At 31.9% G+C, this 26,904-nt stretch overlaps 3 protein-coding genes across 4 annotated transcripts; 2 read left to right on the top strand and 1 right to left on the bottom strand.

Annotated features, from left to right (window-relative positions):
• Positions 1 to 628: 628 nt before the first annotated feature.
• Positions 629 to 4,006, top strand: LOC107416259 (probable aquaporin NIP-type). The gene is made up of 5 exons (XM_048472400.2): positions 629 to 860; positions 956 to 1,177; positions 1,711 to 1,908; positions 3,046 to 3,107; positions 3,593 to 4,006. The coding sequence occupies exons 1-5, from the start codon at positions 720 to 722 to the stop codon at positions 3,828 to 3,830; spliced, it is 861 nt and encodes a 286-aa protein (XP_048328357.1). The 5' UTR covers positions 629 to 719; the 3' UTR covers positions 3,831 to 4,006.
• A 652-nt stretch (positions 4,007 to 4,658) lies between these two features.
• LOC107416260 (protease Do-like 7) lies at positions 4,659 to 19,700 on the top strand. 2 transcript variants are annotated; one of them, XM_016024736.4, is made up of 24 exons: positions 4,660 to 5,196; positions 5,580 to 5,650; positions 6,078 to 6,212; positions 6,978 to 7,036; positions 7,840 to 7,876; positions 8,412 to 8,537; positions 8,632 to 8,721; positions 9,477 to 9,542; positions 9,658 to 9,714; positions 9,811 to 9,876; positions 10,811 to 10,918; positions 11,750 to 11,830; positions 12,478 to 12,527; positions 12,840 to 13,005; positions 13,681 to 14,193; positions 15,376 to 15,558; positions 15,640 to 15,745; positions 16,609 to 16,779; positions 16,867 to 16,946; positions 17,026 to 17,253; positions 17,511 to 17,723; positions 17,906 to 18,063; positions 18,506 to 18,617; positions 19,150 to 19,700. In XM_016024736.4, the coding sequence occupies exons 1-24, from the start codon at positions 4,914 to 4,916 to the stop codon at positions 19,324 to 19,326; spliced, it is 3,336 nt and encodes a 1,111-aa protein (XP_015880222.2). In that variant the 5' UTR covers positions 4,660 to 4,913; the 3' UTR covers positions 19,327 to 19,700. The 2 variants fall into 2 exon arrangements, with proteins under 2 accessions (XP_048327414.2, XP_015880222.2); XM_048471457.2 differs by lacking the exon at positions 18,506 to 18,617 and having other exon boundaries at positions 4,659 to 5,196; positions 19,150 to 19,313.
• Positions 19,701 to 23,424: 3,724 nt separating this feature from the next.
• Positions 23,425 to 23,886, bottom strand: LOC107416236 (uncharacterized). The gene has a single exon (XM_016024708.2). The coding sequence runs from the start codon at positions 23,884 to 23,886 to the stop codon at positions 23,425 to 23,427; it is 462 nt and encodes a 153-aa protein (XP_015880194.2).
• Positions 23,887 to 26,904: the final 3,018 nt, after the last annotated feature.

The raw sequence follows: 26,904 nt of genomic DNA, 5'->3' as shown, positions 1-26,904 counted from the left end.
TTTATGCTTTGTCTTCACTTCAGTACACAAAAGTCAAGCAACACTTACCTACTATCACCCCTAATTTCTATGGAAATCCGTACAATTAAATTATATTTTTTACTCTCTTGTCAATATTTCTTTGCTTCCAATTATATGCATTAACGACAACCAATAATTCTCAAGCCCCCAAAAAAAAAAAACGACGACCAATAATCCCTGAAACTTTAATAAATAAGTTTAATTTTAGCATCCTCTTCTTATTTATTTATTTTTTTCCCGAAATGATAATTTAACTTACTCAAATTTTCAAAACTCGAATTTTTAGGTGCTGAGTTTTCAAAATAAAATTAAAACGAAAAAAAAGGAAAGAAGAAATAACATTGATAGTGAGAACCCAACCCTTTGTCTACAATTGTGTTAGAAACACAAAAATTGTTTGATGGGGTGAGATATATATTTTTTGTTTTGATGAATATATTGAAAAATTCATATAAATAAAACTATAGATAAGTGAAATTCAAAATGGATAAGTGTATTAGATAATAAATCAATTAAAAATTACGTACATAATTTGTTATGCCATTTAATTAACAAATTTGATATTTGTAGCTAACAAAAAAAAAATAAAAAAAATCCAGTAAAACAACCTGTTATCTCTAAAAAAACCTACTAGACCACTTCAACTTATAAACAGACCGATTAAAACTCAATAATCCCAAAAATTTTCAGATCTAACAATGGCATCAAAATCTGAGAACATGAGAGATGAAGATATTCGCAAGATTGAAGAAGGTGGATTCAATTCCACCAATATCCCCAAAACCAATTACAATATTGGATTTTGTTCATCAGCTGCAGTAGTAACTATCACTCAAAAGGTAAATTTTGTTATTTTTTTTTTTCAAGACCAAAAATTAATTATAAAAAATTTATGATTAATTTATGATCGTTGTTTATTAATCTATTATTGTAGGTGATAGCAGAGTTAATTGGAACATTCTTTGTGATATTTGCTGGGTGTGGTTCGGTGGCTGTGAACAAAATCTATGGCTCTGTAACGTTTCCTGGAGTATGTGTGACTTGGGGTCTAATAGTCATGGTTATGATTTATACTGTTGGTCATGTTTCTGGTGCACATTTTAATCCTGCAGTCACTATCACTTTCGCTATCTTTAGGCGATTTCCTGTTTGGGAGGTGAGAAAACTTCTACTTCTTTCTTTTTTTCTTTTTTATTGTGATGAGAGGTACCCCTTAATTTTTAAATTAAGCTAAGAATTAATTTAACAACAGAAAAATAGACTTACAAATTCAATAGAAAGAGTTACAATCCTCCCTTCCGTTTATGACTTTTCAAAACCTATTGAATTCATGACCATCAATGACTATTTTGATTCAATCTTTGTACTTTATTGTAGACAATTTGAATTCAGATTATTGTATAACTTACACAATATGATTTATATAGGAAATTTCAAAACCATTGTGATGGACCTTATTGCTTGATGATGCATTCATAGAGGGAACTCTATACTCAAATAATCCACCAATATATATATTTTTAAGAATAAAAGTTTTGATAATTTTACCATCAAGATATCTTGATAAGAAAATGACAAATTTATATGTCATTTAGTGGACAAAACCTACCTTGGATATAAGTTTTGAGGTCTTGTTGTTTTTTATTTATTTTCTAAATAATATGTTTATGTTATGGTATTATATTGTAGGTGCCTTTGTACATAGCAGCTCAACTGCTGGGGTCAATTCTTGCTAGTGGGACACTGGCTTTGGTGTTAGATGTTTCACCTAAGGCTTATTTTGGAACTGTTCCAGTTGGATCAAATGCACAGTCCTTGGCTCTTGAAATAATTATTTCCTTCCTTTTGATGTTCGTGATCTCAGGAGTTGCCACAGATAATAGAGCGGTAAGCACTCCAAATTAATACAAAAATTGCCCTTCACTTTCTTATAAATATATATATATATATATATATATATATAGATATATTTGATTTTAGAACATAAAATGTTCTAAAGTCTTGACAATGAATATGTTAAGCAATATACATATGCTTTGGTCTTCTATCTATAGCATAGGGTCGGCTTGGATTATGGGGGCCTTAGGCCAATTTTATAGGTTAGTTTCAATATATATATATTTTTTTTCCATGTTCAGATATATAATTTTTCATGGGCATAATAAAATCAATCCAAAATCAATAATTGTTTAAATATTAAGTAGTTGATAAACAATAGAATCTGATATAAACATATATTTATCCTTAAAACCATAAAAAAAATTTAGAATCCATTAAAGTAATTAGCTTTAATCAAAATATTTAAAAAAAAAAAGGAATGACTTGTTCATACATATTATATCTAAATAGAAATTGTAGTATTCATAAAAAAATTTAAAAAAAAAATTGTGATCTTAGAAGAGCAAAGCTGGATTTAGATGGGAAGGCATGAAAACTGATTATAAAGATTTAAATGATAAAAAATTAGAATAGTGAGAGTAGAGAGTGTGTGTGTGTGGGTTTTTTTTTTTATTTTTTATTTTTTATTTTTAATGCATAAGATTGATTTATGCAATTGATAAACATTCCAATAAAAGATAATTAGGGTCGTAATTTTTTTTGGAAAATTACAATAGCATTTAAAGATATTAGTTTCCATTTAATAAGAAAAGCTTAAAATAATAAAAATGGCCTAGCTTATTTGTTGTTATTACAAGGTCATTTCATATTTCAATTTTTAAAATTATTTTAAATATTTTTAAGAAAATTAAAAATATTCACCAAAGAAGGGTTTTGTGCAATTGCACGCCAAGTCCATGGTTAGGACCAATTTTGATGATAGATAAATTTATGCATAGTCTATTGTTAGGTCCGACTTTAATAATAAATAATTTTATGCATGTGAGCATGTTACAAGATGTTTTTTAGAACTTAGATTCCCTGTTTGGAAATATAAACTTTGTTATTGGACTGTTTCATATGGAATTTGGTTTGATGCATTTAGTTTATGGATTCATTTTTTCTTATATTTCTACTATTCGACAGATAGGTGACCTAGCAGGGCTTGCAGTTGGAATGACCATACTATTAAATGTCTTTGTTGCCGGGTAATTTTTTTTCTTTGTTTCTTTTCTAATAATTTATTAAATCATTTCCATTGCTAAAATAAAAACCATTTAAATCTAAAAAACAAACTTTACTTTTATATGGTATATATTAGGGTGGAGATTCAAATTCAGTACCAACAGGCTGTTTTGCAAAAACAATGTAATACATGCCTTGAAAACATACAAAATGCTTATCCTATTTAATCACTAAAGTTTCAATGTGCAGCCAATAGCCTCATCTTGTTACTCAATTCTTCTACAAAATTTCAAATATATATATATATATTTGGATTGTGAAAAGTCTGAACTTTTTCCATATAATATTCAATTTAAAAACCAGAGCTTATAATAAAGATGCTACAGATTCTAACTTTTAACTTTTCATTTATTATTATTATTATTTTTTGCAATATATATATATATGAAATAAAGGAAACTGAAAAAAAAAAAAAAAAGAATAAATGGGTACAAAAAATTAAATGCAGGCCAATATCAGGGGCATCAATGAATCCAGCAAGAAGTATAGGGCCAGCAATAGTGAAGCATGTATACAAAGGATTGTGGGTGTATATAGTAGGACCAATTAGTGGAACCATTCTTGGAGGATTTGCCTACAACTTGATCAGATTCACTGACAGACCTCTTCGCCAATTGACTCTCTCTGCCTCCTTCTGCAACTTCAAGACCACTTCTGCTACCACCACTACTACTGGACCAAATTAATTCATTTACTTGATTTCTTAGCTAGAGGACCAATCTACCATTCTCAAGAGTTTATATAAAATAAAGATTTTTTTTTTTTTATTTGCTTTCTTCAAATTTTGTAATTGTTGCTTTGTTTATATAATTCGTTTTCCTTTTATATATGTATATGTATTTATTGAATATTAGAGTTTTAGATGTAGGCTTATGAAAATTAAAGTAAATAAAGGTGATTAATTTTCATCTTTTGCAATTTTGGCTTTTTTTTTTTTCAATTTATACTCCTTCTTATATTTGTGATTGTAGCTTTTCAAAATAAATAAATAATGTTTTCTATTTGCCAATCATTAAAATATTATTATTATGGTTTCACTAGTGAATTGTTCCAATATATTTAAAATTTGATAAATAAGATATGTGGCAACCATAGTAGTATTTACTTCTAAAATTTCCTAAACTTTTATCTACCCATCAAACATTTTGTAATGGAGCATTTGAAATATTTAATATTGGAAAATAGAAATGTTCTTAAAAAAAAAAATAATCATCATCTATTAAAATAAAAAAAATAAAAAAAAAGCATTGCCAAAATTACAAAGCATGAGCAATTTCAATTTTCACACAAAGTCCTGCTTTCTTCCATTTATTATTATTTTTTAATAAAAAGAAAAATACAATCTTTTTTTTTTAAAATAATAATAAGAAAAACACAAACTGTTTTATTACATAAAGACAAAAGGTTGCCAGAATCTAAACCATAAAAATTTACATGTAAGAACAAAAAATCCAACAAACTTCTGATAAAAATGATATATATATATATATATATTGATGATTAGGATAATACCACTTGGACTAAACAATTAAAAAAGACTCAGCTTTACTGCGCTCTGACTCAGTCCATTGAACCCCAAAAATGCTAAAATCTCAAAAGCCCTAAGCAACTATACCATCATCACAATCTTCCTTCTTTTACATTCCTTTCCCGAGAAAAAAAAAGAAAGAGAAAAGAAAAGAAAAGAAAAGAAAAGTTTTCCCATTCTTTTCTTTTTCTCACTCTCCAATCATCATCTCTTAACCTCCGGTGGCAGACGACTGCTTTTAATGGCTGATCCATTGGAGAGGCTGGGATCGGAAGCTGTAGTGATGGATTCTACTCTCAAGAACGATCTTTGTTTGGAAATCGATCCGCCTTTCCGAGAAAACGTTGCCACCGCCGAGGATTGGAGGAAAGCTCTCAATAAGGTTGTACCTGCCGTCGTTGTGCTCAGGACCACGGCTTGCCGTGCATTCGATACCGAGTCCGCCGGTGCCAGTTATGCCACTGGTTTCGTTGTTGATAAGCGTCGCGGGATCATTCTCACTAATCGACATGTCGTTAAGCCTGGTATATATTGTTTAAGTTTTTTTATATTGAAAAGTTTATTTCTTTAGTTCTTTATTTTTCGGTTTTGCTGTTTGGCTGCTTAGAAAATCCGGCAACGAAAAAGCGTGCTATTGATTGTTCTTTGAGTAGCTGTTTGTAGTTCAGTGTTGGTGAACGATTTTCATATTTCATGGCATTTTCGATTTTTCTCTATATGGAAATTGTTCAGTATGTGATTTGGTGGCTGAAAGTTGAGACAAAGAAAGGAAGTTTGTGATCATTAATCAAGTTGCTCTGTGCTTAGTTGTTTTTTTGGAAATGGTGTATTCTGTTTGGAAAGAGGGAAAAAGGAGTTTTCTTATTATTATTATTATTATTATTTTTTAATTTTCTGTGGTTTGTAGGACCTGTTGTTGCAGAGGCTATGTTCGTGAACCGTGAAGAAATTCCAGTATATCCTATATACAGGGACCCGGTAAGCCGGACTCTTTCGTAATTTGATTTTTGACCTGTTAGTTGTTGCTCAGCACTTAAACAGCTGATAAAGCCAAGAAGATGATTTGACTTGTTAAGAATTCAAGCAAGAATAGTTGTAATTGTAAATGCTTTCGTTTGTTCTTTGTGGAGAGTTCTTGTAATGGCTCCTGCTGAGTTGGTATAGGTTTCGTCATGGAGACCACTTAAGGAGGAAATGAGAACTAGAGGGACAAACTAGAGATAAATCAGAAAGCAAAAATTTGAGAAATTAGACTTTTTGCACATCTGGTTATCTGATTGAACGTTTTTACTCATACCAAGCCTTCTTCTAATTTGCATTAGAAGCACAGAATAGATTCAACAGTATATTTCTATAGTTGTGAAGAATATGTCGTTTTCACTAACATTTTTACACTTTTTGTTAGGTCCATGATTTCGGTTTCTTTCGTTATGATCCTGCCGGGATACAATTTCTTAACTACGAGGAGATTCCTCTTTCCCCTGAGGCTGCTTGTGTTGGTCTAGAAATAAGGGTTGTTGGTAATGATAGTGGTGAAAAGGTATGTATATATATATATATATATATTACATCAAATTTTTATTTCCACGCATTGCTCTGTAAAATAATTCTGGTCACATTCAATATTATTTAATATGCAGAAGCATTTTATTCAACTGTGTTTGGAACATATTTTGGTTTTGGCAACCTTTGTATTCATTTTATAAATGAATAGTTTTTTGCCATTTTAAATTACTTGAAAACCCAGTGTCTGTTTGGATGTAATTTAAAACGTGTTTTTGATTGGCTTCCTTTCTGTAAAGTGAAACTGAGCACAGAATGCTGTTCCTGAAAACTTCCTTAAAATGTGTAAATTTAAGCTTCTGCTATGTCCATCACCTGTCCTATGAACAGATTTGGGGTCATGTCTTTGTGTAATTTTAACCCCTCTTAATATGAAGGCCAAGTGATCATTGGATATGTAGTAATGGAAGTCAGGGACGAGGCATGAATGTGGCAAGGTTTAGCAACTAAGTCTACTTTGACTGGTGCAAATTTTTGCATCTTTAAGATTCATGCACACATGTATGAACACCTTTTTCTATGTATACGGTTTAATTTATAGGTGGAAGCTTCTTAGACTGTGTTTAGAATACTGTTGTTAGAGTCCTACTTTTGTTCAATGTGGAAGCTTTTTCTTCATTGTTGGTGTTCCGCATGTGTTCGATGTCCCGGTATTGCAATATTTAGGAAGTTACCTTATTAATATATTGTTCGTCTTACATTTTTTTCTATTGTTGGTTTGCTGATTATGTCAGATTTGCAGGTATCTATCTTGGCTGGTACTCTTGCTCGTTTGGATAGAGATGCTCCACATTACAAAAAGTAAGCAATAGCTTTGCGCTAATTCCTTACTCTTCAAAAGTTGTTGTGGGTTTCAAAAAAATAATAATATGCTGTTTACTTTTTTATTTGGAAAGTAGAATATCTTAATCTCCTATATTTTGATATGTTGGAAAATTTGGTAAATAAAATAATAGAGAATTCCTAGAAGAGGCAGAATTCTGTTGCAAGGGAAGTATGCCAGAGAGATGCTTAGTTTGAATAACCCTATTCAATATTCGCTTTTCCTTCTCTAGAAAGTCTTAAAAGTGCCCCAAATCACATAAGTGATGGCAACTGGTTGTTACCAAGGATGCTTGATCTTGATCATGATTTTGGAAAATTCCATCTCTTACAAGTTCCCTTCCAATCTTTCTATTTAAAATACCATGCTAGCCCCAAAGGAAGCTGGTAGTTACATATTTAACAAATTAAAAATAGATAAACTCATAACCAGTGTAATGTTCCTTCTGAACCTACCTGATGCTATTGAGTGAAGCATCATACTGCTTTGTTTCATAGCCTTGAGACTGGCTGATCTTTAAAGTATATAGAACATGACATTGATATGATTTAGATAAATATCATCTCTTCTGAAATTTTCTCGTGAACAATGTCGTGGTATTTACTTTTTAATTTCACTTTACCATTATAAGTTAATGATAATGTTATTCTATTTTTCTGTCTTTAGTTTTCTGTCTCCTTTGATAAATGTATAAAGTCCCAAATATTATTAGTTAGCCCATATGCATAATACTTTTGTCAAATATAAAACTGGTTAATGAGGGGATTGTTATTTCATGCAGGGATGGTTATAATGACTTCAATACGTTCTATATGCAAGTAAGTGGCTTAGTTAACATTTCCAGTTGGATAGACAATACTCTCTTAATTCTCCTATTTGGTTTTGTATTTGTAACTTTTTCCAATTTCCATGCTAATTGTTTTGGGTAATTTTTGTTGGCCATCTCTGGATTGATTGCATGTCTTTTGCAATCCTTTGGTTACAAGAGTAATCACTGAAGATGCATGATGGTTTTTGCTCTCTATTGTGAACCTACGTATCGGATATTATTACTACTATAAAATCATGAATGATGATTTTCTGAATAATTTTTGTTGAATTTAGCTGTATAAAAATCTGTAAGGATTCTGTAGACAATTTAGCTGCTATTATCAATTCCAAAGGGTTTGATGTGCATACTTAGTTATCAGTGGCACTAAAGCTAAAGATATTGGATTTTGGAACATTAAATATGATATATTGTGTACTCAGATAAAAAGGAAAGATCTTACTGCTGTTGGTTCTGATATGGTATGATTATGCATTGTTTAGTTATCAAATTTTAATTTATTTTACCTATTGTTTTCATTTTAGGCTGCGTCTGGGACAAAAGGTGGTTCAAGTGGTTCTCCCGTGATTGATTGGCTTGGCAGAGCAGTAGCCTTGAATGCTGGTAGCAAGTCATCTAGTGCATCAGCATTCTTTTTACCGTTAGAACGAGTGAGCACAATTTGTTTATCTGCACAACTTATTTAGTTCTTGGATTTGATTAGTTCAATTTGGACATGTTAAATAAGTGTAACTAAAATTGCAGGTTGTTAGGGCATTGAAGTTCGTCCAGGAGGGCAGAGATTCTTTTGTTAATAAATGGGAGGCGGTTTCTATACCTCGTGGTACGCTTCAGGTTTGTTGTTGTCATTATCCTTTCTAAGATAACTTAATTGAAATTTTTTCTTAAATTGTTAACATTATAGTAGAACTGTATTTGGTATAAAACTATGCTTGTAATAGTGGGTGGTTAACCTAATTTTGTTCAATCGATGCTTTCCCCTGAATATTGAAGTTTGTGGCTGTTACAAGAATCCATGTTTTTTCTTGGATTTTTATTTAATTAGAGACTGAGAAAGGGTCTTGTCATATTGAAACTATAGTAACTGAAACTAAATAGTATTTTATAGAAGGGAATAACTTGATTTAGGGTCATGCCATATTCTTTTACTTCATGTCAAGGGATTTGTTTTTTCTTTTGTTAGGCATCCATTTACCGTTGTCAATGACTCAGTGGAGTTGATTGATTTGTATTTTTCAACAGTGACATTATTGTGGTAAAATCCACCATTTCATTTGAGAGGTCTTGGGTTCTGTTAACCCCTCTATATAAAATTGTTCTAATTATCTGTGCTTATGAAAACTGAAGCTTTACCCTAAATTAAAAATGATTATAAGTGGTAATGACTGCTGTCACATTAAGATATTGTAATGTGGTGGTCTTTTCCTCTTATTTAGATAGTTTTCCTTCAGGGTTTTTTGCTAAAGATGTTGGGTCATAGAAGTAATCTTGCCAAGTCAGATGATTGTTCTGCATATTTCACATGTCTTCTGTATGACGTTTGAGTATTAATAATGTTTTGATGCAGTAATTTGTAATGTGTGCCATAGGTGACATTTATCCACAAAGGATTTGATGAGACACGCAGACTTGGTCTTCAAAGTGAAACAGAGCAGGTCTTTGTTCTTTCTTCTTTTTGTTGCTTTCTCTCATTCATTGAATTTTTTTTATTATTATTCTTTTTTTCCATGACTTGCGCTACCTGATAACTTAAGCTTTTGATTTGGATAGATGGTACGACATGCATCTCCACCTGATGAAACTGGAATGCTTGTTGTTGATTCCGTGGTGAGTATTTTCTGTCCAAAAGTATAAATTGTACATTAAGTTTTGCTTCCTGTATGCTTATTTCTAGGACTCCTATTATCCTGGAATTTGTTTCAGGTGCCTGGTGGCCCAGCTCATAAGTCTTTGGAGCCAGGTGATGTTCTTATTCGCATGAATGGGGAAGTAAGTTACACTTTGTTCATCTCACAATATTTCATGACACAAATTCAGCTGTTATTACATCAATTCTTGGCATTGCATTCTTAAACCTCACTATCCTTAAAAACAAACCTTTGTATATTAATAAGTAAAAGTTGAGTTGGACATCTTAGTGTTATTTTAGTTAATGTTCTTATTTGCATGAAGGGGAAGTTACGTGTTTTGCCAGTTTTTCTCATTGTTATGTAAGTTTGTCTAGATAAAATAAAAATTCAGTTACTGATGTATATATATTTTGCCTGCAGTCGCACAGATGCATACGTAATTTTGTGTATTGGCTATGAGAAGTCGTTAGCACATAATGCTGATACATGCCAACTGAACACCCGAAATATAAGGAAAAATATGGGAAATAAACAAACTAACGCTTGCGCATAACCAAAATTGACATTCATTTTCAAGATCTTGTAACATATAAGCTTTGCCTTTGTTAATGGTCATTTTAGTTACATTTAATCTCATTTAGTTGATAAGAAAAAACAAAAATTGATGAGTCTCCTTTTGAGAAGCTTAGACTACTTTCCTAAAACTTTTCTTGCAAAGAAAATAATTACTGGAGATCAACTTTTGTCCGCTTTACTAAAGAGAGACTTCCTGAAAAGATTTCTTGAAGACCAAAGGCAATATTGTGGATTTTCAGGCTTGTGAATTCAAATGCATGAATATTTGAATTTATGATTTTTATTTTGCTATGAAATTTGTGTGGAACTTTTGAAAGCTAATCATACCTTTTCCTATATTCTGGCTAATATTAAGGAATTTCTCCTTGATTGGATGGAAAACCTTCTTGCAGATTTCTTTTGTCTCCTCTTTCTTGTAGAATTTAGAGAACCTTGCACCTTGAATCATTTAGATACTGCATATTAATAATGTTTGACAAGTTTAAACCATAATGCAGGTAATTACTCAATTTCTGAAAATGGAGACTTTACTTGATGACAGTGTTAATCAGAAGATTGAATTACAGATTGAAAGGGGTGGTGCATCTTTGACGGTGAACTTGATGGTGAGAGTCACTCATTCTTGGATTTTGGTTGACAGTAAATGGGCTGTAGAAATTACCAGAGTCTGAGTTCTTATATGATGTTAAAGCATCATTTTTCTTAAACGAGTCAGTTCAAGCTGTTGGAAAGTGGATCCAACAGTGTATATTAAATCAATACAACACCACACACACTTCACACAAACATGTTGGGGTTCATTGCTTAAAGGCTTTGTGGTACCATGAAATTGTCGCCTTATAGCTCCCAAACTGCCCCGACTTGACTGTAATGATTTAACAGTAGTGGCAACCTATTATTTTCTTCACAAGGCAACCGTGATGTTTAGGCTTTGTTGGTAGGAGGGAAGAGTGGAAGGAAGGGAGAGGAGTGATGGGAGGGAGGAAGGAAAGTCAATTCCTTGTTTGGTAGGAGGGAGAGAAAATGGAAACGAAAAGTGAGTGGATGTGCAATCTTTCCATGTCCATTTAAACTAATCTCTCCACTGGAGGAAGGAAAGAAAATTAGTTAAGACAGTTGGGTTGTATTTTCTTTTTATCCATAATGACTTAAAAATATATATATATATATATACCTAAAAAGGAAATGTAACATGTTTTCTTTCCTTTGATACAAAACAACATGAGGGATTGAATTTTTTTCTTTCCCTTCTTTTTTCCCATCTTTCCTATTGTATCCATCCTTCCTAGTTTCCTTACTTTTTACCAAAGGCTTATTTTGTCCTTTGCAATGCTTTTATTTTTTCTATTTCTTTTTTCTATTATTATTATTATTATTGTAATAATGCTTTTCTTACTTTAATTGCATCTGAAAAGTTTTCCCTTTTTATACTTCAGGTGCAGGATTTACACTCAATAACCCCTGATTACTTCTTAGAAGTAAGTGGGGCTGTAATACATCCTCTTTCATACCAACAGGTTGGTTGCATTTTGATATTTATCTCAGTATTTAAGAATACTTATTGTCCCATTCTTCCCCTCACCTTATGGCTGTTTAAATGCCTCTGAGTTTGCATTTCATTAATGGCATGTCAGATTTCAGAGAATTAGTCAAATACTGTGTGTTGCATGCATGCCTTATTTTTATTATTGTTGTTGATTATAATGGCATAAAGAAGCACGGAATTGTTTAGAGTCTGTATTAGAATCCTGTTTGACTATTGTGCTTCATTTTTTGATGTTATCATAGCCTTGGTCTTTCATTTTGAGTAGACTTCTGTGTTAATTGTACTTCCCTTAGGTCATTATCTAGGTGTCTCACCTCGTTCTTCTTTACATGTGGCCAACAAAATTTGGAGGAAGAGTTTCTACATTTTTTTATACAGATGTTATGTGTTAGTGTTGACCAAATAAATTAGTGTTCTCATTTAGAGTTGAATTTTGAGGGATGTTCTTAACTGCTGGTCAATTAATACAGATAAATACCTGTTTAAATTGTCTTTTTTTGTATCATATGGGGTGGGTGATGTTGCCTTTCTTCATTTGTCTCTATGTTGTTTGAAATGTTTACTCTTGCTTATGGTTATGAATATATTGGGTGACTAATTTTATCTTTTTGAACACAGGCTAGAAATTTTCGTTTTCATTGCGGTCTTGTATACGTTACAGAACCAGGGTATGTCTAATTGGTCTATTGTTTACTTTCTGCAGCATAAATTGATTGTTACTTGTTTTCTTCTATCATTGATATCATTGAATTTACAACAAGATAAACTATGTTAGCTTTTAGTATGTTAGTTTGCTGCCGGTTGTGTAATTCAACTTGGCAACATTGCTCATAATAATGCGAGTAACATTGCCCATGTGTTACACTATTGGAATATGATTCTGTTGTTCAAAATGGTGAATTTGAAAAGCAGCCTAGGCAATTGTGATTCATTTTGCAGTAGGCCCCATGTAGTTGATCTTTTATTTTAACCTTTTTCAGATATATGCTCTTTAGAGCTGGGGTCCCTCGCCATGCTATCATCAAAAAGTTTGCTGGGGAAGAAATTTCACGACTGGAGGAACTAATCTCTGTTCTATCCAAGCTATCTAGGGGTGCTCGGGTTCCAATGGAGTATATAAGCTACACGGATCGTCATCGGAGGAAGGTATATATATCATGATTAAGTTGTACAAAACACTCCTATTTTGACCAAATAACAGCATGAGGTGAACTTGTAGCTTTCTTGCTTACTATTTTTCATATCAACTATTAGGTTTCCATTTGCTTCTGATGCATTTGATACATAAATCAAGTATACATTGACTCGTTTTGTGCGATATCTGTGCCTTAGTGGGAGATAATGTCCATTGGGTTGCTGGTCACAATCAATCACAAGATTGCCAAGTTCTGGTCTTAGATAAATCATAAGTTTTTTAGTTAAATGAAAATATTGCTCTTATCATCCTTCTTCCATGGCTATATATTTTTTTGAGTTTTGTCCTTTTTGGTCCATACATTTCATACCTATTATGATGCAACTGTTCAGGGAGTGCATGCATGCTCATCTTCAGGTTTATATATCTTTTGAGACTTGCTACTTATGCTGTGTTTCACATTTTTTCAGTATCTATATGGTTATTGAGGTTTAATTTTGTCAAGATAATTAATATTCACATAAAGCATAAGAACTAGATTCGTAAGTCAAAATGGTTATGTTCATTTCATAACTTTTTTTTTTTTTAATTTTATTTTTTTTATGTGCATTTTAATTGTATAAAAAAAAAATTATTAATTTTGTGCTGGAAATTGATGGTCTTTGGTTGTCTTTTAATGCGCACAGTCAGTCCTTGTCACGGTTGATCGGCATGAATGGTATGCCCCTCCACAGATATATACTCGTGATGATACTACTGGTTTATGGACTGCAAAGCCTGCTTTTCCACCTGACTCTGTTTTGCCGTCATCGAGTATTACTGATATCGGAGGTTTAGTAAGTCAAACAGTTCCAGTAAGTAATGAAGCCACTTGCATGGGACACAGACATCATGATAGCCACCCAGAGGTAACTGATGGTGTTACCAGTATGGAAACTAGTTATGGACATGCTTCAGAGGAAGTACATTCTCGGGATGAATTTGATGTTGAAGCAAAAAAACGACGAGTGGGAGAGGATTTGTCCGCTGATGGAAATGGGGTTGCTGACTATGTGTTACATGAAAATAGAGAAGCTAAGCTGGGCGATCTAAATACCATGGAAAATGCTGTTACAAGAGATTATCAAGGTGCAATATCTGCATCAGCTAATGCTTCATTTGCTGAGCGTGTGATAGAGCCAACTCTTGTAATGTTTGAGGTAATATTTTAAAGACTTATCTAGAATTTTGTGTGTATGTTTTTAGACATGCCTTGTTAGTTAGCTATATTTTATATATCAGTTTTTAGGAAAGCTATTTATGCTTTTTGCCTCACCTAGTTGGTTTGCATTAGGTAATTAGGATAAAATTTTGTTGCGTTATTCTGTCTTGTCAATCTCATTTTTAAGTTACTATTTTCTTTTGAATTTATTTTTTATCTTAACAATTATCTTTTCTGTAAAGTTATTGGAGTTCTTAAGTTAGGTGTCCTTTGTAAACTTGTTCAAATTGTGTTTCATTTGGTATTTTTGTTTTTCTGTTTCGTTTTTTCCCCCCCTCTATTTATAGTTAATTGAGATGTCTAACTACCACTGACCAACACTAATAAACCATTTAAGTAGGTAAACTACACTCAATTTCGTAAAGAGAAAAAAAAGAAAAAGAAAAAAAATGAAACATGTTAACAAACAGCACCTTAACAAAATCATATTTTCTGTTAACATATTGTTAATGCATGGTCCTGAAACAAACATATTTGTTTCTGGGGTAATTAATTATGTTGAAATTAGTATGTGGTACTTTCTCCAAAATTAATGCATGAATTTTTGATATTTCCCCAAACCCCACCGTTCAGTTTCTAAAATTATGTAGTTATCTCTTGTGTTTCATACTCTAATCAAATAAAGCCATCAAACATAAAACATCTTTTCGATCTGGAGATAAATGTGGGTTATTATGGTCAAATGACCATAGATAGGAAAGTCTTGACAAGCAAACACACGTTTTTAAACTGAAACTTTGGACCAACATTTCACAACCCCAGACTAAAACGCCCACACCTTCTGCTACACCCATCAGTCTCTCTTTTTTATGAGCCACCAACAGTATCAATGTTGGCTTTGCCCATCTTTGAAGGAAGCTTGGTTCTTAATTAAACTCAGGCAACATCAATTTTAGCAAATCCTTTATTCTCTTCTGCTTTTGATAATTTCACCATTATACACTAAATAAATTGGTATATAGATTCTTTCCAAATGTTAATTAGCCATCTTCTATCTTTTTGGTTTTTTATGCTTCTGTGCATAGCTGGTTAGCTGTTTTCTCCTTCAGGAAGGTTTTAGAGGTTATGTACTTTAAAAGTCTCTGTCAATCAAAGTAAGGTAACTTTCGTATACTTGCAGGTTCATGTGCCACCTTCATGTATGCTGGATGGTGTTCATTCACAGCATTTTTTTGGGACTGGTGTGATTATATACCATTCACAAAGCATGGGATTAGTTGCTGTGGATAAGAACACAGTTGCAATATCTGCATCTGATGTGATGCTGTCCTTTGCTGCTTTTCCCATTGAAATTCCGGGGGAGGTAAATAATTTTTGTATCACAGAATACTTGCCACCATTATTTGATATACTATTCTACATAAGTTGTGTACCTTATTTGCAGGTAGTTTTTCTCCATCCTGTTCATAACTATGCACTCATTACATATGATCCCTCTGCTCTTGGAGCTGTTGGTTTCTCAGCTGTTCATGCGGCTGAACTTCTTCCTGGTAGTTACTTTATCATGAACTCTCAGATTTTATTTTGTTAAAACTACTGCTACTGATTATATTTTCCTGTTGATGCACTCTTTACATAGTTGGGCACGTCCTCTTAGCTTGACCTTTTGGTTTTAGAGGCAACTTGACATGTTATTAGAGCCTAGTGAGCTTAAGGCCTTGAAACTTGGTTCCCTGTGTAATTAATTGTTCTACGGTTGTAAGATCCAATCTTTTGTCCTTTGTTAATGGGTGGTCCTAAATGTGGGGAAGGACTAAAACTACTATTACTGTTAACTTGATATGCATAGTTGGGTACTTCTATAAGCTTAAGCTTTTTCGTCTGGGGTAACTTGACAATTTTCAAATTTTCATGTGTGTGTCTTTCAGTATCTTTTTAAATTGCCAGATTCCAGGTTGAGCTGTGCTCTATATTTTATCCATTTTGTATTTTTCTTTCAATATTTTGGCTTTGAAATCAATGAAATTAAGTTTTGTTTCTTATAAAAAATTGTTCTAGTTTTAATTGGTGTGAGCTCTGCTTAGTAGAGGTATTGTTGGCAAAGCTGTTTCTTGATTACATTAGTAAAGGTTTTCTTTGCGGCTCACTTTTCCTGTAGTAGTGGATGTCTATGGTAATACTTATCCACCTTTAAATATTTTATGAAATACCAATTGGTAGTAATCTAGAAAGTGACGTTGTGTTGGAAATGAATCAGTTTGCAAAGTTGTTGATTGGTTTTTAGCAACTCCATTATTTTCATTTCTGTATCTCATCACTTTTGTTAGCTCTCTTTTTATCTCATCTATGGTTGCATGTGACTCCCTTAGTGCCTGTAAATTGAATTAACATATGAAACCATGATTTGAGACAGAACCTGCATTACATCGTGGAGATTCAGTTTATCTTGTGGGTTTGAGTAGAAGTCTGCAAGCCACATCCAGGAAATCCATAGTGACCAATCCTTGTGCTGCATTGAATATTGGTTCTGCTGATTGCCCACGCTACAGAGCGACCAATATGGAAGTCATTGAGCTTGATACTGGTAATTGGATTCTCATTCGTAAAGCATATTTTATCAGTACAAATATTGTCTATCACATTTTGGATATCTCAACCCTCTGCCTTTCAGATTTTGGTAGTACATTTTCGGGGGTACTGACTGATGAGCGTGGAAGGGTCCAAGCTATATGGGGAAGCTTTTCAACTCAGGTTTCCACTTTAAATTTGTTCCTTTTAATCGTTTAGGTGTTGTTGCAATATGTTTTGAACCTTATATTCCTTGTTGCAGCTAAAATTTGGTTGCAGCACCTCAGAAGATCATCAATTTGTCAGAGGGATTCCAATTTATACCATCAGCCAAGTTCTAGATAAAATCATATCTGGTGCGAAAGGGCCTCTTCTTCTCATCAATGGTGTCAAAAGACCAATGCCGCTTGTTAGAATTTTAGAAGTTGAACTATATCCTACATTGCTTTCAAAGGCCCGGAGTTTTGGATTGAGTGATGATTGGGTTCAGGTTTGTTTTCAGAATGATACAAAATTTTTCTTCTTTCTAAGTTTTAAATTTTGTCAAAATCTTGAGATAGGAGACCAGTATATGGATGTCAAATGAACACAATGCACCCTTAGCACTCTTTCTGTTATCTAGATGCATGCATAGTAAATGATGTTAGCCTGGCATGTGATAACAAGAATTGATGTGTGAATGCTAATATTGTAACAGGACTGCTAAACCTCATTTGTCTAATTGACCTTAATTAATTATTTCTGTAGGCACTAGTAAAGAAAGATCCAATTAGACGGCAAGTTTTACGAGTGAAAGGATGTTTGGCCGGATCAAAAGCTGAGAATCTGTTAGAACAGGGAGATATGGTATTAGCAATTAATAAAGAACCAGTTACATGCTTCCATGACATAGAAAATGCGTGCCAAGCACTAGACAAATGTGATGGCGATGAGAAGCTTAACTTGACCATCTTCAGGCAGGTAAAAGATAGATTTGTACTTTCTTGATCTCTTTTTGTTTGTTCTATGAGCTCTCTCTTTTTAGATGGAGGGAAAGGTGTTATTTTTTGGATTCCATCTGTTATTTGATTGTAAGTCTTTTTCTCCACCAATTACAAGAAACTGCTAACATTCTTCATACTTTGTTCTTCACGATCTGCCAGGGATGTGAAATTAATCTTCTTGTGGGGACAGATGTTAGGGATGGAAGTGGCACTACTCGTGCCGTAAATTGGTGTGGATGTATTGTTCAGGATCCTCACCCAGCTGTTCGAGCTCTTGGGTTTCTTCCTGAAGAAGGTCATGGTGTGTATGTAGCAAGGTAAGAACTTTACTTTAGTTGCAAATATTTAAGAGACCTGAAGTTAGAGTGGCATTTAAGATTTTAGCAGCACTAGGATGGGTTCATATTTGCATGTTTGTAGGAGAAAGATTACACATTTGTTGAATCCTGGCATGCAGCATGGTGAAACTAATTGTAGGAATTTACATCTTGGATGATCTTTTCTGGCATGTATTTTAGTTCCAAAATGGTAATATAAAAACTTGTATTGTTGAGTTCCATGCCTTTTTGAAGAAGCCAACCTGTATCCTTGCAGTCCTGCCATCTCTAGCTCTGAACATGCTGATTGTTGGTTAATATTGGACTTTTTCCATATCTTCTGTATCTTTTCCCTTATGTTTTCTATGAATGAAGATACTTAAGTTACTTCAACAAAGTTCAATTTTTTCAATAATTTGATGAAACAATGTTGAATTACCAGGTGGTGTCATGGTAGCCCTGTGCATAGATATGGACTATATGCGCTTCAGTGGATTGTAGAAGTTAATGGAAAACCAACTCCTGATTTAGATTCTTTTGTAAACGCAACGAAGGTATTCTGCATTTCGGTCTTTGTCTGCATGCATATTAATGTATAGTGATTTTTTTAGTAAGAAAGATCCTGCAATGGTGTTTAGTAGTTTGAAAATTTAGTAAGAAAATCCCCTTGGTTAGTTGAAATGCAAATAAAGAAATTAATGTCATGGACTGCTATGTTGCTTGATAGAGTCGAGAACGTGATCTAGTTCCAGATTGAAGAAGAAAATCACCAGAATATGGGACTAAAGTTGGATAGTTATGGGTCCTGCTATGGTATTGAACTGTGTGGGAAATTAACAGTAGATGAAATAAGGTCTCTATGAATAATTGAGAAGAACTTGACACCTTTGACTTAACAGTTCCTTGATAGAATAATCAAGTACGTTATTTAGTCACGTTTCTCTGATTCATTCATATAAGAATTGTGACATGCAAGAACACGAGAAATAGTTATACCTGTGCATTCTAAATTTCCATCAAATGTTATCAGAAGTCATCCACATTTCTTTAACACCCCTTAATTTATTTTATTTTATTATTTGCCAGGAATTGGAACATGGAGAGTTCGTCCGCGTGAAGACGGTCCACCTAAACGGGAAACCTAGAGTACTAACATTGAAGCAGGACTTGCACTACTGGCCCACATGGGAGTTGAGATTTGATCCTGATACTGCAATTTGGCGTCGAAGGGCGATCAAGGCACTAGATTGTAGTAGCATATAAGCACTAGATTGTAGTAGCATATAAGCAAACTTTTCTCATTTCATGGGACGCTATACAAAGAAGAAGAGGAAGAAGGCGGCACCAGCAGAAGATCAAGTGCTTGTAAGACAACCCTCACCTGTACTTGTTGTATTTGAATTTTGATGCTGCCTAGTGCATTGCAGGTTTGGGGGGTTTACACTATTAATTATTAAAAAATGGAGCTGAGTACGTGTTTTTGACATTGGGGAATGTTGTGGCTATATTCACAGGGCAGCCGGCTCAACTTTATTTGTGGCCTTAGGCTAGACAGAAATAATGGGGGTTTTCCATAATTATAGTATTTTTATCTCGATAACATCAATTAATTTATGTTACGAATATTTTTTAAGAAAGTCTTTTTCTTACTACGTTCTTAACATGGTAAGAATGTTTGGCTTGAAAAATGCCCTTTGTGAGCATGGGAAACTAAGTTGAAGCGTTGGCCTGCAGCCCCAACAAGCATGAGATGTCTTCTTCCGGGTTGGATGGGCTAAAACCCATCTAATTATGCTTTAATTTTGTGCTTTTAATGTTATTGAGAAAGTTATTTGCAAATCATTTTACATTTTTAAGAGCACATATATTCTTGGAAAACATTATTGTCAAGTTGGTTGATAGAGCGTTAAAAATTCTTGTTCGACATGAAGAATAAAATGATAAGCAAAAGAAAAATAATAATGTTATTTATCATGTTCCTTAACCAGTAGATCTTATGTATTGATGGGGCAATTTAATAGGCTGCTATCAGGGGTTTACTTTTCCAAAACAGGTTTTTAGTTTTAAAAAATAAAAAAATATTAAATGCAATTAATTAAGTTTTATCGAATCAGTATTGATCTTAATGATGATATAACAAATAACAAATCGAACTCAAAAAAACAAGGAAAAAAAAAATGGAAAAAAAAAAGGGGAAAAGATGAGACGAACAAAAACGATGTAAAAAAGGAGAGAGAAGTTATTATGATTGTAAAGGGGTGGTTTTAGTGGATCTTGGTGTCTCTTAATCAAGATCTCGGTTCAAGTCTTGTGGATGGAGTTCAACCATTGGGAGACCTTACCCTTATGTGGGTTAAATCCGGAGTAATCGAGGTCCAATGTGGTCATCAGATACCGGATGAAGAGATCAGGAAAAAAAAAAAAGAAAAAAAGAAAAAAAAAAGCTAAATACGTCTCTAAATCAATCAGGTTAGGAAATTAGCATTATTCCAAGTACTCAACGCAAAAAAGAAAAAGCTAACTATAAATATATATATATATATATACATATGTATACATATATATTACAAATATTCATTGATGACATTAATTAAATATACCCAACAAGGCATTCGACTCATAAAATACTAATTTATTTATTTAACACCATTTAATGCATGCTAAAACCACTATGTGTCCATATATATATATATATATATATATATATATATATATATATATATCTATATATATATATATAATATTATATTAATATAATTTAAAGCTAACCAAATTCCTAGATCACTATCTATTTTAATTATCAATTTGTTATTTTTATAAAAAAAAATAAAAGAAAATAATAAAATAATTGAGAGGGAAATAAACATAACATTTAAAAAACAAAAATAAAAATAAAAATAAAAACAAAAATGTGATATAAAAACATTATTGAAGAATATTTTAATATTGCACTTTTTATGATTAAATATACTCTTTATTTTTAACAAATACTTGGGATCATCTAAGCCATACTCTTTCTTGAAATGGTCAATGCACTCTTGTAAGATCCTAGGCTGTTCTATAGAGTCCATACAGCATAGTGCAGCGTATTTTTCTCATTCTTGAGTAAAACTTATGAAATAATACCAGATGTGGAAGAACTCCTTTTTAGCTATTGATGGAATAGAATGAGGATTAGACAATAAAAAAGGTATAGAGAGATCATGACAACTAACATACTTTTATTTTACAACAAAAATCTTATTGTTAATTCCTATGATCAATAGTAATATTCCTATCATCATCATCATCATCATCATTTTCAGCCTTGTTCTATTCTTAATACTACCAACATTAATTAATGCAACCCATGATTATGATCTTATTCGAAGTTTTTCAGACTATATTTTTGCTAATGAATTTTCACAATTTACAAGGCTCATTTCAACTTTTTTAAAAATTTTTTTTTTATTACCTTTAAATTCCAAAAGAATCTTAAATGAAAATAGTTTTGATACTGATATTTTTGATGTTATCGAAATGATTAATATATATATATATATATATTTACTTAATATTATATATAAATATGAAAGAGTACTGGTGACTTAATGCTCGAGAGTTAAAGCACTATTTTATTTAGGCTAAAGTAATCTCTTTGTTTGCGCCAACTGTTTTTGTAATTATTATGAAATTAACTTTTAACTTTTTTGGTCAAAATTTAGAAACATGTACTTAAAACTGGTGATCATTTGGTGGAGTACAAGGATAGCAGCTAACTTTTAGCTTTTATTTTTTAATCTTTAATTACATATTAATTATTATTATCACCATTGCTTTAAAGTTTTTTTGTCTGGTATGAAGGATTACTTATTAGCTAGTTAGGATGCCAAACTGATTATCTATATGGGTGTTAATGTTTTCTGTTGTGTCAGTTTAGTTTTCATGTTAATTTTTTAGAACTCATAAGCTATTTAATTGTTTTAGAAGTTTGTTAAATAGTTGTAATATTTAATTCAAGAATTTTTTTAGTTAAAATTTATATTAAATGAACCTTGATGGTATAATAAAATTTTAGTTATAGGTGACATAATAACTATTATCTCATTATAAGTGTATATATATATATAATTATTGTCATACATTAACTTCAAAATGATAAAAATATAAAATATAAAAAAAATGCAAGGAAAATACAATAAAAACAATATAGTTATTCAAAATGTGTTATAGTCTAGAAACACAATAATTCCATAAAAGATATCCCTATAATAAAAGATAGTTTGATAAAAAATATTTAGTTGAATAAAATTAACTGCGAAGTTAAATTAAACTCTAAATCTATTATGATAATAAATTTTATCTCAGCATAAGAAAACACGAAAAAAATAGTCATTAATAATAAGGCTCAATAAACTCTCAATTTAATATTTATTATAATAATAAACCAATAACTAAATTATAAAATAAGCCATAAATCATCTTTCCATCTTCAATTTCATCATTTTCAAAAAAAAAAAATCTTCAATTTTATCAATTAAAATAGTAAATTCTACTCGAAATTAACTAATTTAGCATGAAACTAATTTTTTTTTTTTTTTTTAAAGTTCATTGCCCCACCCCATCCACTTTTTTTATTTTTTTCCTTTGAATAAGTTATATCATATTTTTTTTAACAAAAATATTTTAAAAAAGAAGGAGATTTTTCATCAAATTAAAGAGAATTTTCTTTCAAGGAGTTTGATATCCTCATATGGATTATGTTCATTTTTTATGGTTGTTTGTCCGTACACCTGTTAGCTTTTACTTTTGTCCAAAACACATCGTCAGAATCCTGTTTGGCTAACAACAATGAGATTAATTTACTTCTGTTAAAAGTACTACTAAAATAGAAATTAATGGTGGACTAACATTTTTTTGGCATTTGTTAAGAGGATATGTATAAAAGAATAATAGCACATTTTCTCATTCAAAACTCAACAACTTGATCAAAATAAAAATAAAAATCACATATAAGAATTAAAAATAAACCTAAAAAAGATGAAACTTCATACATGACTGGAAGTGTTAAAAAAAATATAAAAATAAAAATAAAAATGATATTTATTTTTCATCAACTTAAACTATAATTCATTTAAAGGTGCAATTTAATTATATACCAATTAATAAATGGTGACCTTGAACTCGAAAATTAGAATTGGAGCTTTATTGAACTTTGGATTATGCTGCAAAGTAAGAGAATACGTAGTCTCATAATACAAAGATATATGTATATATAGTGAAATATCTGCGATTTTCATTAGATGAACAAATTCATCAAATGGAAAAGACAATTAATTCCTAAAAACACTAAAACAGAAAATTCCAAACTCCTCCATTGATTCATAATCTCCCAAACAATATAATCAGTTGAAGAACAACAAGGATCAGCTTCGAACTCGCCGCCACCGCAACATTTCGTCCACCACCGGAGTAGTAATATTGCCAAGAATTTTGATCAGTCGTCTGGTACACTCCGGGTATTCCCGTAACATAAATAAACCGCGGGGGCGGCGGTGTCAAAGGCGACGGATTGCAATTCTTCGGAGGCGGCGGTGGAGGCGGAGGAGATGGCGGCGGCGGCGGTGAAAGCTGCTGCTGCTGTGCACAGGGATTGACGCAAGGGCACGATCCGCACTTAATCCCGGCATGATCATCATCAGCTTGCTGAAGTTTCTGCTGTACGACCTTGTGATCATGATCAGAAGAAGTACTTGAACCTTTGCGAAATGAAAGTGACATGCAAAGAAGAAGCACTAAAAGATGAACTGTCAGAGGACTCGAAGTTCGAGACAATAACGCCATTAATTTTCTTCTTGTATAAGAGCTTCAGAGGCTTGGATAAGTAATGGAAATGGGTTTAGAGAGAGAGAGAGAGAGAGAATATGAAAGAGGTCAGAAGGGTGTCAGGGAAAGATGTCTGGGACAAACATTTGGGTGCAAATGGAAAAAAGTATTATAAATCAAAAGAGAAAAAGACATAAGGTGAATATTGGGAGGGTTATTGTAGTTATTTGGGGGAAAAAATAATAATAGCGAGATGAGAAGGACTTGCTGTTATAATGAATGAAGCAATTGGAAGTAGGTTTTTTCAGTGGTTTTGAAAGCTATTGCCATGTGAATGGTGTAAATATGAGGGGACCTCCATGTCCTTGCATGATGATCCCATCCCCCCTCCCGCCCCCCCCAATATGGGTTTTGGGGTGGTTAACTTTCTACATGTTAGATTTTATTACAATCTAATTAATTACCATTCTCTCTCTCTCTCTCTCTCTCTCTCTCTCTCTTCTTTTTTCTTTTAACCCAATCCATCCATTTTTTCAATATGTAGAATCAAATTCCCAGACAGTTTGCTTTTAGGTGAAGCATATATATGTGCATGCACTTTGGTGATGCTCAAGTGATTATATGCATAAGTAAATTTGAATCAAAATTATCACCAACAAAAAAAAAGCTAACCCAAGCTAACCCATATTTTGAATATCTGTCTTTTTGACTTAAAATTTAATTTGTCCTTGCAATACGATCGGAATATATAGCATGTAAACATACAGATTTATGTAACTTTATTGAATGAGAATCATTCTTAATTATATGACAAGTATTACACATACATGCATATTTTTTCTATTTATTATAAATATTTTAGAAAATTGAGGTTATACATATTGATCTGATAGCTTGTTTTAAATATGGTAGTTTTGGAAGGATAATTGAACTGAAGATGCATGGTGATGATCAAGACATCTTGACGTATTATACGGAAAAACCACATGTAATTAATTGACATTAATTTAGAATTTCATGAAAAAGATTAAAATTATTGTCGCTGTTTTAGTTGTAGCCTTATTTTGACTCAAAGATATGTTTCTTCAATCATTAGCACCTTTAGTTTGTCTGAAGAGAGGGATTGAGAAAGATAGAGTATATAAATATTTCAAATCATGAGGTATATATTATGTACACATTTAGAACGATTAATACATATCTAAAAGAAATATATATTTATAAGGGCATTGGAATTAATAAATTCAAGAAAAATATCAACATCAAACAACTTTATGCCACATTTTGATGTACGAAGACTACAAATAAATCATATACTCAATAGTTCATTAAAAATTGTTAGATTCTGCATATATGTATAATATGCCCAAGTATGCTTACAGCTTAATTAATTAAATAGATATCTTTATATCTGTCCAACAACAGAATGCCACCTGTTCTTTACATATAAAAAGTCTATAGCTGGCATTATTCTGGATCAAACTTTAGCTTTCAATAGTTAATGTTCCTTTCTTCATATAATATCTTTATATTATTATTTAATTAAGGGTTCTAAATAAAAGAGAATGACAATGATTTGGTAGATATATAAATCTCGAAGTAGAACTTCTCTTTATGACTTTCGAATTTGCTAATCATATTAGAAGGAACATTTCAAATTGAGCTATATAGTAATATATTTTACCTACTTTTTTTTTTTTTTTTTGGCATCAAAATAAATTTTGTAGCACTTAAAATGAGAAACGTCATGATGAACATATATACATATAAATGGTATGGGAATTTCAGTACTGAGAATTTGGAATGGATTCTAAAACCACCCACTTATCCTTCCTTTACGAATAAAAATGCAATTGAATACTAAGATTGGGAATCATATACCCTGTGTCAAAAGAATGAAAACCCAGTACTTTTTACTTTTTTCTTTTTTCGTTTGAAATTAAAATTTTTGAAGCTATGAACTTTTTCTTTTACCAGCTAAGGAATTCTGTTAAGCCGATCATGCATGCAAGCGGTGTGTAAAACCCACATCATCTTCCACATGGTTAAAGAAAAACCTCTCACACACACACACACACACACACACACACACATATGTAAAAATTGACTTTTGAACCAATAAAGAATTAATGGTTATGGCTAAGAATATAATATTATATCATGCAAAAGACAAAAAGTTAGGAAATATATCTAATATATAGTCTATTCTCATTGATGAGTGATTGTGAAGCATCAACCTAATCGGCCAATCTACAACTCACTGTCCCATAGCCATTTAATTATTAACAATATAGTTCCTTTAGATTATACTTTACACTTTCATCTTCTACACACCCAGTTAATATCCAATGCAAAATTGAAGCAGGTTTAATCTACTATATATTAGCAAAATTTCATCTTGCATTTTTTAATTAAAGCTATGATGAAGTATATATATATATATATATATATAGCAAACTTCTTTAGCATATCAACTAATATGTATGTGGATTAAATAAAGGATCTACATCCATTAATCATATAGTTATACTTTGGGGAATCTCTTTAATAGCTAAAGGTTCCATTACACAACTTAAAGGTATGTACATCTAATATTACTTAAAATTGCGCATTTTATATAATATGGATTATATTAAGAACAACATGATGAAAATTGACAGAAGGAGATGAATATTAAGAACAACATGATGAAAATACAATTTGCTGAGGCGGGACTGAACATATAATGAAACGATGTGCTTCATGTACAATTTTCTACAGGTTTAATGAAAAAATGCACTCTAGTCATCCTTATAACATGGTGCCCTTCATCTAATCATCTTCAACAATGAGCACCTTCCCAATTTAGGTAGTAATTTTGTTATTCATAATGATAAACACCAATGAAAGTCATATATTAGAGTGCATATATTTTCTTCCTGAATATATGTGTTAAGATAATGGTCGAAAAGAATCTTGCATTGCATTGCATTCCCTCTTTGAATATAGATTAATTTATTTATCAATAAACATGTTATAATCATATTATAATCATAT

The sequence above is a fragment of the Ziziphus jujuba genome, chromosome 4, assembly GCF_031755915.1.
Source record: "Ziziphus jujuba cultivar Dongzao chromosome 4, ASM3175591v1".
Taxonomy (NCBI): domain Eukaryota; kingdom Viridiplantae; phylum Streptophyta; class Magnoliopsida; order Rosales; family Rhamnaceae; genus Ziziphus; species Ziziphus jujuba.
Note: the sequence above shows the minus strand (reverse complement) of the source record. Positions and strands in the feature narration are given on the sequence as shown.